Source organism: Arachis ipaensis, chromosome B7, assembly GCF_059453495.1.
Source record: "Arachis ipaensis isolate K30076 ecotype BB chromosome B7, ASM5945349v1, whole genome shotgun sequence".
NCBI lineage: Eukaryota > Viridiplantae > Streptophyta > Magnoliopsida > Fabales > Fabaceae > Arachis > Arachis ipaensis.
The window spans coordinates 62,694,586-62,707,890 of NC_142442.1; the positions used below are offsets into that span (position 1 = coordinate 62,694,586).

General features: G+C 32.5%; 2 protein-coding genes across 2 annotated transcripts; one reads left to right on the forward strand and one right to left on the reverse strand.

Annotated features, from left to right (window-relative positions):
- Positions 1-235: 235 nt before the first annotated feature.
- Positions 236-6,810, forward strand: LOC107609154 (uncharacterized). The gene is made up of 13 exons (XM_016311002.3): positions 236-680; positions 774-847; positions 1,062-1,145; positions 1,319-1,399; positions 1,711-1,791; positions 2,284-2,376; positions 3,345-3,524; positions 3,668-3,735; positions 3,836-3,887; positions 5,650-5,703; positions 5,790-5,882; positions 6,046-6,112; positions 6,236-6,810. Exons 1-13 carry the CDS (start codon positions 539-541, stop codon positions 6,325-6,327), a joined length of 1,161 nt encoding a protein of 386 aa, XP_016166488.1. The 5' UTR covers positions 236-538; the 3' UTR covers positions 6,328-6,810.
- A 1,801-nt stretch (positions 6,811-8,611) lies between these two features.
- Positions 8,612-10,530, reverse strand: LOC148552800 (uncharacterized). Its single transcript, XM_088492759.1, has 5 exons — positions 10,502-10,530; positions 10,003-10,078; positions 9,033-9,598; positions 8,863-8,926; positions 8,612-8,752 (listed from the first exon to the last, which is right to left on the reverse strand). The coding sequence occupies exons 1-5, from the start codon at positions 10,528-10,530 to the stop codon at positions 8,612-8,614; spliced, it is 876 nt and encodes a 291-aa protein (XP_088348885.1).
- Between the last annotated feature and the right edge of the window lie 2,775 nt (positions 10,531-13,305).

Below are 13,305 nucleotides of genomic sequence, written 5' to 3' on the forward strand. Positions count from 1 at the left end.
ATAAATAAATTTAATAATATTTATAAATATTTAATTTATAAATAATATTTTTAAATTTTTATTTTGATTTTTTTTACATGTAATAATAACATAATAAAATTTTTAATATTTAAATTATTTTATTAATTTTATAAATTTAAAAATAAAAATATAAAAATTAATTTCTTAAAAATAATAAAAAAACGCTGGAACGCTAGTAAATTATAAAACGGCTCTATTTTTTATATCTTAAAAAAACCAAAATATCGTGTCATTTTCAAATGAAAACAAAAACATAAAAACCTCTCAGCACCTAATGAAAACAAGAGTCAGAGGTCATAGGTTCGTAGAAATTAGGGGAAAACATTGAGAAACTGATTCCGATTGAAGACGCCCCGAAACAAATCCGAAATCGGAAGAACATTGATTCAACGGGGTGTTTAACTCGGAACAAACAATCACCATTGTTTTCCTTTTCACACCTATGACCTTTGGATCTTAGATTTTTGGTACTTATTTCGAAAAAAAAGGAAAGAAAAAGTCGAAATTGGGATCAGCAATGGATAGCATAATGAGCAAGCTTCGTAATCTTGACGCTTACCCTAAAATCAATGAGGATTTCTACAGCAGAACACTTTCCGGCGGCGTCATTACCCTTGCTTCCTCCGTTCTCATGATCTTGCTCTTCATCTCCGAGCTTCGTACGCCGTTAATTCCTCCATTAATTTCTGTGTCCTTTTCTTTTTCTTTATTTAATGTCACTGGATTTTTGTTTTTATTGTTTTTGTGTTCAGGATTGTATCTGCATGCTTCAACTGAGACAAAGCTTATTGTGGATACTTCTAGAGGTGAAACGCTGCGTATCAATGTAACGTCCTTTATCTCTTTCTCAATACCCTTCATTTTTTTTAGGAATGTTTGTTCTCACAGGACTGTTATTCTTATCTTTTGTAAATTCAAGTGCTTTGTTCTTTTTGTTTAAATTTGACTTATTTGGTTGTGTAATGTGAACGTAGTGTTAGGTTTGTTTGTTGCATAGAGTAATTGGTCTCTTCGTTTTTTTTTTTTTTTTGGACGTGCAGTTTGATGTTACTTTTCCTGCCCTACCGTGCTCGATGCTCAGTGTTGATGCAATGGACATTAGTGGAGAGCAACATCTCGATGTAGTAAGTACCATGAAGAAAAGAAGTTGTTTTTAGTTTAGTTTGTTAGTGCTTGCGCAGTTAAGGTTTTTCACTAGACTAGAGTAACGAATGTTGGGTTATCAGTTGTTTAGATGTCATGCGCTGCCTCTTGCTTGATTTCTGACAACTTTATATGTCTTTGATGTAACTCACAGAGACATGATATAATCAAGAAAAGGTTAGATACTCAAGGCAATGTAATAGGTACAAGGCAAGATGGAATTGGTTCTCCCAAGGTAAGATGTTTTATTGTTCATATTTTGATATTGGGTTGTTGATAAACTTAGGGTCTTTCAGTTTTATTTTTGTGCTTTCTTATTAAACAACTTGCTAAGCTTAGCAAATTTTAACCATCCCATGTGGTCATGCCTTATCTCATGTTCGTTGTTGACTCCATAAGATACATTTTGCTTTTTAGGATTTTCACTTTTCTGGATTACATTAGTGGTGGTGCCTTTTGTTTTTCTTAATTTATAGTAGTTTATAAAAAAGATATAATTCTTGAATACATTTCTACTACGCTTTCGTATAATGTTTATTTGCGCAGATTGAAAATCCCTTGCAAAAGCATGGAGGCAGGCTAGAGCACAATGAGACTTATTGTGGTTCCTGCTATGGGGCAGAAGAGGTATGCCTGATTTAAAATTAGGTGTCCGAAGTTATGGTTTATAAGGATGTCGTGAATTTAATGCCTTGTTTTATGTATTGATTATTGGACTATAGAGTGGAGTTTTTGTTGGCTAGGTCGCATACCAAGGAATCTGTTTTTTTTATTTTATTTACTTTCAATACTGTATGCTCCCAAAAGTTTAGGGGCATCATATGTTTGTTCTGGAAAAACTGCTTTTAATTAGGCAGCTGAATTAAGGTCAAGTCCATGCAGTTTTCTTCCCATCTTATCCTAGGTTGCGAGGTAAGCCGTTACAAAACTTGGAAGGTTGTTGCCTAGAGACAGCCTTTCTATCATCTCTAGACCCTCACTCTACCGGGATAGAACCTCATGCACTAGGCTGCTATCTTAGCTTAGGTTTTTCCAGTTCAGGTTTCATATTGTTTCGAAATGTTCCTTGCATCACGAGTTTGATGATTCCTTAATCTTGGACTCTATTCGTATTTGCAGTCAGATGATGATTGTTGTAATTCCTGTGAGGATGTTCGTGAAGCATATCGGAAAAAAGGTTGGGCAGTCTCAAATCCAGATTTAATTGATCAGGTTTGTCTATATGAATGCATCAACCACAATTATGTTCGCCAACATCCATGTAAACGGCAAGTGGCATTGTTCATATTTTATATTTATTTGTATATATTAGAATCCCAAATTTCACATTTCTTCTGGCTGCTTGCATTATAGAACAGGCTTTGTAGTAATAAAATAATGGAACTCCAAAGCTGTGATCCATTTGTGATGTTGTGCTTATATATGTTGTATTTGGAAATTCCAATTAAAATAGTTTCTACAGCTTGTGTTGGAGGAAGTTAAGTTAACAGCATTTTTATGGAGATGGTTCACTACCTGGTATTCATCATCAAATAAACTGCATGTCCTAACAGATCTCTTCTCTCCATTGTAATTAGATGCTTACTGTGTTGTTTGGAATTAACTGGTAACTGAAAATTTATAAGATGAGCTTGTTCTTGAACCTTCCATAGTGCGGTAGTCATGTCTTTTATTGATCACTATACTTCGGTTTGGGTTGTAACTTGTAAAATATGTGGAAATGGTGAATATGATAACCAAAATGGTTATGTAAACATTCCTTGGCCACAGGCATAAAGCTGTTTGATAAAGATGATATCCAACAACTAGTTTTGCAGTTAACATCCTGTGGCATTTTGTTGGAATCTGCATTATTCCCTGATGTTTATACTCTCAGAACAAGGTCAAGGCACTAGTATACTTAAGGACAGATATTGTTTTCCTTGGTGACTTTCACCTTGAATTTGTGAATAAATGCCATGTGTTCATTCAAATTAACTTGCTCCATGGATGCTACATAGTTTTCCTTTTATTTTCCCCTTCTTCTAGTATTTAGCATAAATATTTTATTGTATTTCTCTAAGCTGTATCTTCAACAATGATCTGCATTTTATGAATTTTTTTTAGTTCAAATAACAATTCTAAAATTAAATTGTTAATTTAGTTTGGTGCTTATTTGTTGTATGTTGTACATTACATAGTGCAAAAGGGAAGGATTCTTGCAAAGAATCAAGGAAGAAGACGGTGAAGGATGCAACATATATGGCTTCTTGGAAGTAAATAAGGTGGCAGGTAATTTTCATTTTGCTCCGGGCAAAAGCTTTCAGCAATCTGGTGTACATGTACATGATCTGCTGGCTTTTCAAAAGGACTCGTTTAATGTAAGAGCTGATCTGTTTACCTTGCATACTTTTTGGTGAACTAATTGCAATTTATACTACGCATGATCTGGAAATATAATTTTTTTTAATCAATCATGACACTTCATATTTCAAGAGACTAAATAGTCTTACATGTGATACAGTTAAGTCACCACATCAACAGATTAGCTTTTGGTGATTATTTTCCTGGTGTGGTGAATCCTCTTGATCGGTGAGCTTCTTTTGTTCTGAAAAAAACCCTCAAATCCTATTAAAATTTTGTAAAAATTGACTTTTGAAATTATATAATTTGTCACCTTATGAATTTTCAGTGCACATTGGACTCAGAAAACACCAAGTGGGATGTATCAATATTTTATTAAGGTTAGATTATATATCTGCGTACTCCTAATTACTAACTTCGATTAAGATTAGGGTTAGAATAAATTGTCAAATTGCTATGTGGAGTAAATCAATATCCAATATACTTCATCATTGTATTTCCTTGTGTGCTTTATGAATGAATTAACTAATTATTTATTCCTGAATTCGTTAACTCTGGAACCTGGATAGCTTTTAAGTAATGTATACATGTGGACTTCCCGTGGTTCAAAATTATGCTTATCCCTCACGTTATGTGTGATGTGGCATGTTTGTAAAATAAAAATGAATGGAACAGAAATTCAAAGTTCAGAAGGCTGTTATCTGTTATGTTTATCAAAGAAAGATGGAAGTTTGGAGTTTTGTTTTTTTTATTTTTATTTTTCTTGGAGGGGAAGAAAAAGAAGGGGGGGGGGGAGAGGGGAGGTTTTTGTAGTTGAAGCTAAGGACAAGAAGATTTTCTCTGATAGCCTTGAAATTGTAATTTCTTGTTAAGTATCTAAAGAAAGTGGGAAACTGCACTTTAAAAAAGCTAGCTATTAAAGGAGAAGCACCACTTTCTTTAGATACAATATCAAGCATCCTACACTACTGAATGTGGGACTTTGGGCACCCATAATACCCAAGTTCCTAACAATACACTGCCCCTGGAGACTGGAGAGCCAACATCCACAACGTCTTCACTCTCAACGCTGACCCATTGGTAGCCACTTTGCTACCGGCTATTAGTATTTGGTATTCACCTTAATCCAGACTATAGGTAGCCCTCTCCATGGTGCCGACAACCTTGCTCTGTTACCATTGTTAAGTGCTTAAGAAAAGTGAGAAACCACACCTTAAAAAAAACTAGCTATTGAAAGGGAAGAACCACTCTTTAAATATAACATCAAGCATCTCATACTACCCGATGTAGGATTTTAGGCACCCCATAATACTCAAGTCCCTAACAGTTCGTCTTCTATCTCTGATTGGGGGGAAGGCATGCTATGTCCATTCCCACTTTTTTTCTCTACTACCTATTTCTTACCTACTTTCTAGTTCCATTCTATCAATTGGCAGCATTAGACCTCCCGATTTAGGAACCCTATACTACATGAATGAAAGCAGAGTATGTAGATGCAATTTATCGGATATTAAGATATTGTAGATTCTTGGACTGGACCAAGATAAAGCTTAGGGTTAATGAATGGACTCTATAAGATAGAACTGCTTTGAGGGGGTGTACTCACATTTGCTTTCTGGAAGTAGCATAATCCAAATGTTACTTGGGCAGGAACATTGATGTATGTGATCAAATCCATCCGATAAGAATATAAATGATGAACCTGTCCTTGTCCAATATAAGGAAGAAGAATATAATGCATGAATGAATCTTAGAAACCTCAACCAAGAGCAATTTATTCTTGCTTCTGTTTGGGAAAAAGAAAGCAGAATTGTAACATTCATTTTTACATCAGGATATGGTACAAATTGATCCCCCCCTTTTTTTTTTTTTTTTTGGGGGGGGGGGGGGGGGTGTTGATGCTGCTTATATTCTTACTTTCTTAGTATTTTCTCTTTAATTACATCAGCAAAATGGTGTACTTGCTGTATAATGGAATCAATGCACAGTTTATATGTTTTGTTTGCTGAATATTGTCTTTTAAAAGGGTACTTGATTTTGTTATTCTTGTTGCAACATGTGAAATATTGCATAACCAGTGTCTTTTTCGTTGGAAACTTACCAAATTTTGATTCTTGTCGTCCCTTTCATGCTGTCTCTCAGGTTGTGCCTACTGTTTACTCTGATGTGAGAGGACATACTATCCAAACAAACCAGGTTATTGAACTTATAAATACCACTTTTCACTGATTTTTGCATTCTAACAAGGAAAGCATAATGAAAACTAGAATTTCTTCATGTAGTTCTCTGTGACAGAACACTTCAAGACTGGGGATGTGGGCCGATTCCAGTCCCTTCCCGGAGTTTTCTTCTTCTATGACCTTTCTCCAATTAAGGTGGATTCATACAATATATTATAGTTAATATTAATATTATATCTGTTCAACTGAAGTTGAAATATGTTATATTAAAATCAGTGGTTGCAACTAGGCGCTCTGTTTTTCTCAGTACTCCTCACCCTCTCTGCATTCCTTTGTGTTATCTTTCGACATGTTGTAGGTTACCTTTACAGAAGAACCTGTCTCATTCTTGCATTTCCTTACTAATGTCTGTGCCATAGTTGGAGGTAAAAACAGATCTTCAGCTACTCTTCTCTACTCTTGTATTTTAAAATACGTTCAGGACATGAATAAAATAATTTGTCGGGATCTTGTCACATCAATGCTTTTTGTTCTCTTTTTCCATTCAGGTGTTTACACTGTATCTGGAATACTAGATTCGTTTATCTATCACGGTCAACGGGCTATCAAGAAGAAGATGGAACTTGGTAAATTTAACTGATAAGCACGTCCCTTAAATGTTGTATCACCACTTTGCAGTGCATGGTTCTTCCCAAGACAATCTATTGCAGAGAAGATCAACTGTTGAATAGAATTCCCCTCGGGGTTCCATGAGTACTCACTTTCAGCAAAAAGGATTTTGCACTTGGATCATGTCATCGGTTGAAATGCAATGCTTGAACATGACATGTGCGGCAAATGCCACATTGCCAATGAATTATGTCTTTCTTGAAACAGCTGTGATGATGTGAATAACTGAATATTGCATATTTTGTGGAAAGTATTGGGGTTTATACCCGGGTTGTTTTGAGTTTGGAGTTCCGAGGGAGGGGAAGGGAGGGAAATAGCCAAATAGGGGGGTTGGCATTCTTTTATCTCATTTTCCCAAAACAATCTAATTCAATCAACCGTCTTTGGAAAACTATTAATTCAGCATTGATGATCTAAAATGAGGAAGGCGGTGAAGCCTGTTCTTTCATGTGTACATCTGGACTTTCACCCCCCCCCCCCCTCTTTTCCTTTTCTCCTGTTTCCACCTTTATCTCTTTTCCCCGCTTCTCTCCTCCTCGTTCCCTCCGTCGATTAATGCATACAAGAGTTACCTTTCAAATGGGTTTAACGATTCAAAGTTGGAGGGAATCAGAGTTTTGTAAGTTTGAATGAAACTAGGGATATTAATGTCGTGACATTTATAAAAATTGTTTCAACCTATTCTTAGATATTAGAGAAAAGGGTAAATAGGTCGTTGATTTGGGTCTGTCAAACCCAACGAAAAAATCAAACGTGATTTTTGTTGTACTGACTTTGTTGATACAGATGTACATTGAGAGAATTTTTAAAATGGGACAAATTAGATTCAGAAATTGATATGTCTAGATTTTAAAGAGGTCTGAGACTTAAATGTTCACAGATCAAAAAGTTAGGTTCGATTTGTCTTTTTTTTTAGATATTAAGTTGGTCTATTTTAGTAAGTTTAAAATAGTTGGATTAATATTACTCCCTTAACTATCCTCTGTATTTTAGGGTTTTTTTTGTATGGTAAACCAATAAAAATGTTTTCAAATGATCAAATTGCCAACAACAGGTACAATATAAATTTACTAACAACAAAATTATTTTGCCAAAAAAAAATATTTACTTGTTAAATAATTCTCAAAAGAATTTTAGAGGTTTAATGTTGATACATTTTTTCGTAAATATTATTAGAAAAATACAAATTTTATTCTTAAAATTTGGTAATTTTATGTTAATTGAAAATTTTTGTGATTACTTTTGTTAATGAAAAAAATATTTTTGAGAAATAAAAAAAAATCTAAAAATAGATCCCTTAATCTCCAATCTAATCTCAATCTTATACCACCGTTATCTCAATTTTCAAGTCTTTACTGTTAACATTCAAATGTTTTTTCATCCAACTCTCATCTCAGTTACTACCATGATTACTGTCATTGTCGTTGCCACCATCACCGTCGCCCCCTTCTCTAACTGCATTTGTTTTCCTTTTCGACTACAATTTTTTTCTTTTTCTCTGAGTTGTTTCAGACAAAAAGTTGAGGTGTTCAAAAAAATTGAACGTGCATTTTTATGACTCAAATCCTAAACCAAGCATACCTTTAGTTATTCTCCAAGTTAGTCAAACTTGTGCACAAGAAAGGTTTAATCACTGGTAGCAACTCGGATGGAATGCTTTGGAGTATTACTAGCGTGATAACCCGTGTAATGCACGGGATTCACGAAATTTAAACCCTTTTAAAAGAAAAATACTAAGAATATAACTAAAATGTATTCTACAAAAATAGACATGTTGTATTAATTTTGAATAATTACAAAATTATCATTATACTAAAATAAAAAAAATAGAATACAACAATTATTCAATATGTCAATAAATGGCATAACATATTTTTTAAGATAATAAAAGATAATAAGATATCCAAACAATTGTTAGACACTTAAAAAACAGGAAAAAAAAAGTCCAACAAAGATGTAGTTTACTATTATGTATTATCTTAGAAACACATAATGTCAAGATACCTACTGATAACAAAACAAAATATATACAACATATATAAATTTGTTCATCAAACAAAAGATAAAATATGTCCAAGACAAATTAACATATAATTCAAAATATCCATCAAATAGAGTTATACATAGGAGGTCTAATGTCGCTGGATCGATAACTCTATCTGCCGTCTAGCTATCGAGCCGAGTTTCAAAGTAATGATATCACCCTCCTTTAAGTTGTATATTCTACAACATTTCCTCCACCCAACTCCAAATTTTCATTCTCCACCTCTTCCTCCACTTTTCAGTAAGTGGAAGAAGAAGACATTCTTCTCTACATTGGAATCTGGACCAGTGATTGTCCAAATTGAGCCATCTCCACACAGTTTAAGATACGCAGCAAATTTTGAAGCCAAATACTGCAAGGAATAATTCATAGTTAACACAAACATAAAAGATTTAGGAAGAACATCCAATCAGCTTGCAAGAAAAAAAAAGATAAGAAAAAACTCTTTTGAAATCAAGTTACCAATCTAGGTTGTGCAACATCCGAAGCTTTGATTTTCTTTTCATAAGAAACCTCTGGAGAGTATCTAATTCAGGATAATACGAATATGTTAGTCGCCACACTGAAAAATAGCAAGCTATCCCATGATATTAAAATCAGAAACACAAAGAAAAAGTTACATCTAGCATTACCTAGGATCAACCAACTCGTTTGCCGCGTGACTTTGTTCATTAACCTCCAATGATAAACTACTTCCACTAGACAAATCTATCGGATCATTGGGATTATCCCCTACCAGTGCCCCACCTTGATCATTGTCTTCATCAGCATCTGATGAAAACTGATCATCCGATGGTTCAGACCCGGAGAGAACAATCACATCAGCTGATGAGTCATCATCCATCCTGGTGTACTTTATGTGGAACAATCTTGATACATTATCAAGTGTCTCTGAGTCCATTAGCTCAGGAACATAGAAGTCAGGATCAAGGTGAACTCGGATGGGTTGGTTATCCTTATCCCACAATGAAATAAAAAAAATGCCAAAACCGACATACCTAAATTGAACAGATGTCCCTCTATCGATAAAATAGAAAGTTCTAATCTGTTCAAGTGAGGAGTCAGTTATGAGCAACTGATCATTCTTTCTTATCACCTCCAGCACTAAACAATTATCTAACTCGTCAATGACATAGAACATTGGCCCCAATCGTTCCCCATGAGTTGAAACAAAATTTGGGAGAAGAGCTCTGTCACCCTATATTCAAATTTCTTCCCAAAGTTAATTCATGTGTAACAAAACATGCTAAAAAAGCTTCACATAATTTTAACTAATTATTTAGCAAAGAGAGGTATTTTAAATCTACCATTATTACCAACTGAGCAACACAAGAGAACAATAATCACGTAACTGAACTAACATTATAATGAGAAGAAAGTTTTAGCATAAATAAATGAGAACATTGTAGTTCAGTAAATAGCTCAATGAATTTAAACAAAATATCCATAGAAAAGGGACAAAAGGGCAAAGCAATCACTCCCAGACATGTAGAAAAGAGTAGAAAATAACAAATTCAAGAACATATAGTCAAATCAGGAATCTAATTAATTGAGATTGATACCACTGCCCAAAACTACACATTGTCCATTATGTTTCGTTACCTGCTTATTGAAAACGCGAAATCTAAAAACCAGTTCTTTTCCGCTGGGCCAGTATACCTGGGTTGCTAAAAACCTCCTATTAGAACATAATGGTACAATTAGAATTTAAGACTGAGGCTTTTAATCAAGAAAACAACTAACTAAGTATACAAAAAAAAAATAAAAAAACAGTAACATACTAAAAGCACATTAATAAAAAATAACCAAGAGACAAAGTTGGAAAACTATTACACAACATATTTTACATATTACAACAACTTTTGAAATCTGGCCTACATATAGATGAGGAGCCAATAAAATTAAATTACAACATGAAAAATATCTTAGTAAAAATTAAAAAAAAAAAACTATACATGCCATAACATCAATATCAATATTTAATTGACATTAACATTTTCAAAAGTTAATCTGAAATATATTGAATGAAAAAATAAATGAGATTTCAATCAAATTGAAAATGAAACAAAGAAAACATCTTGTCTAATGCTCAGCACCATACCTGTTTGGATCTTCTCTATTGGCATCCATGGCCATTGAGACTTATCAAATAGATAGACTTGCTATAAAGATTCAAGAAGAAAGAATAGATATTGTCTCCTACTGCAAAAGAGAGTATCATAATAAAGTCAACCCTACTAGGAGATTTCAACAAATTCAACAAAAAACAGCTGATAAAAATGAATCGAGAAAAATAAAGAACAAATATAAAAAATGAACAGCAACCATTCATAAACAAAAGATGAAATAGACGAACAAAAATATTGTTATTAATTCTAGTAAATTAAATTTCTACTAATGCTAATTATAATATTGACAAGTTACAGAAAGGTTACCACTACTACTAATAATAATTAAATGAAACAATCATGAATTATGAATTTTTTAATTAGAATATGCATTACAAACGATATGAAAGAAAGAAAATATACAAAAATTATATCAATCAATATTAAAATATAAAAGACCAGAATCAATATTAAAAAATTATAAATACGATTTTATTCTTTTTACTCTTAAAAATGTTTTCAATTATCTGCTTAATATTTTTTCTTATTGCATACAATATAGCAATACCAAAATTACTGAATTTCACACGGCCAATACAACCTCACTGAAACTGAATTAATTAACTTGCTAAAAAAAATTAACAAAAAAAAAATAATAGCTTCCTCTTATTATCCTTCGAATTTCTCTCATGTTAATAACTTACATTATAGTATGTAACCTTAAATGTAGCTTCTAATCATGTTGATTAACAAAAGTAGCAGCTACCTACGTGTCACAACCTGCGAACAGGAAGCATTAAAAAAAAGGACTTAATAAGAATCAGATGTTGGAGATATCCAAGTATCACAGATCAGTAGTTTTGGAAATCAAAAATTTCTTTCTTTCTTTTTAAATCGGAGAAGAACGTCTCCTTGAATGATACATGCATGCCAGTAGCAAAAGAAAAAAAGTGAAGAGAAGATTATGTTGGGACTGCAACAGTTAGGGCAAAAGCTTAAATTGTTATTCTATTGTCAGAAAATTTACCTGTTCAAAGGAATGGAGACGCAGGGAGGATTGGAGCTGATGACAAACTTGTATCTTGTAGGATTATTTGAGGTTTAACGATGCAAAAAGTAGGAAGGTGTCTTTCTGGATTGAGTGAGCTGAGACCCCAGAGGGAGAGGATGCACAATGACGACGTTAGGTCATCTTTCTGACCTTTTTTTTCTTCGCGTGTGTTTTGTTTGTGAACTTTCTTTTTTATTGTGTGTCTGTGTGGGGGTAGGGAGGGGGGTGGGAGAAACCAGAGACACCCTTGGTCTTCTAATCTTACCTTCTTAACGTTAAAGAAGTAAAAATATTAATAGAAGATATAAGATTACAATTAAAATAATCTAGATAATTCATTAAAAATAAATGACACTAAAAGAACGGTTATGAGAAATGAATAATTAGACAATACAATTAATTTAACAATTAATAATCAGAAAATTTTTTAATACTTAAGAAAGCTAAAAATAACTAAATATTGAGAAAAATATATGGTAAATATAATTTTTTCTATTCATTTAAGAACTTTTGAAATCAATAAATTTTATGTGTCCCAAAGCTTAACTAATTTTCACAATTTTTTATATTTTTATTTTCCATTGATAATTAGAGAAAGAAATGATGGAAAATCACAGGAAAAAAAAAGAAAGAAATAATTACTTAACAAAAAATGTAAGCAATATAAAACAAATTAACATACAAATTAAGAAATATAAGTAAAAAAATAAGTAAGAATGTATTTTTTTTAATAAAAAAATATGGTTCTTCCTATTAAATATGAAACTTGTTAAAAGAAAAGTTAATTATTGTTAATAATGTTATGAGTAAAAAATTTTTTTAGTAATAAAATCTCCCAACCAATTTTTTAAAATAATATTTCCTTTTTTCTTATATCCACAGAATCAATCACTTTTATAACATTAAAAAAAAAGTCAACTTTCTGTAGATATTAATTGTTTATATGTACTGTAGAATAAAGTTTCTAATTAACCCACAAACCAAGAAAAAAAGAAGAAGAAAATTAAATATTAAATTTAAAAATTATCTTCAAGTACAAAATGAAATCTAAAACAGTTATCAAATTAAGATGACATTTGAAAACTTAAAATATCCATTTCTCCAAAAATAATTTTATAAATAAATTGAATCCTGTGAGAAGTAAAATTATAATTTAGCCTAAAGAAAATATATAGTTATAATAATAGTATAGGAATTAGGAATATAAAAAAAATTCATCAAACCATGTTAAACAAAATCATTAAGTACAAACCGGTTTAAAAGAAGCCTAACTTTCAAAATTATCTGAACATAAAATAAGAATGTTTCTTTTAATATCAGAAACGATAGCGAATACCCATTTCAGCATCCATAACAACGCAATCTTAAACTAACCTAAGGAATCGGTGAGAGTAAAGTTGCTCCAATCTTTTTGTATCATAAATTAGAATTTATAACTGAAACAGTTAACGGAAAAAGTAAAACAGTTCTGGTCATGAAAGGGGAAAAAGATCATCTAAAATGTGGAGCATCGGAAAACTGGAAAAGTAAATTTCTAATCACCTTTGAAATTGTAAGTTTTATTATTTGTGAGCCCTAGTATCTTATTTCAAGGTGATTAAAGACTTACTTCATCACTTTACCTCATTGTCACTCAGCTCTATAACATGCGGTTGATATGGTGCTGCTGGCTCGACCTGCTATGCTACAGAGATCCTAAATCCATTCGATTCAGCTGGCTTAGACACCCCATTACTCTTCAATGCA

What these genes read in the sequence shown, in the direction of transcription:
- LOC107609154 (XM_016311002.3), top strand. Translation starts at nt 539, where the DNA reads ATGGATAGCATAATGAGCAAGCTTCGTAATCTTGACGCTTACCCTAAA. An exon ending in GTGAAACGCTGCGTATCAAT is followed by an intron (nt 848 to 1,061) that starts GTAACGTCCTTT and finishes TTGGACGTGCAG; the next exon opens with TTTGATGTTACTTTTCCTGC. An exon ending in ATCCAGATTTAATTGATCAG is followed by an intron (nt 2,377 to 3,344) that starts GTTTGTCTATAT and finishes TACATTACATAG; the next exon opens with TGCAAAAGGGAAGGATTCTT.
- LOC148552800 (XM_088492759.1), bottom strand. Translation starts at nt 10,530, where the DNA reads ATGGATGCCAATAGAGAAGATCCAAACAG. An exon ending in AATAGAGAAGATCCAAACAG is followed by an intron (nt 10,079 to 10,501) that starts GTATGGTGCTGA and finishes ATGTTCTAATAG; the next exon opens with GAGGTTTTTAGCAACCCAGG. An exon ending in ATGTTGCACAACCTAGATTG is followed by an intron (nt 8,753 to 8,862) that starts GTAACTTGATTT and finishes TATTCCTTGCAG; the next exon opens with TATTTGGCTTCAAAATTTGC.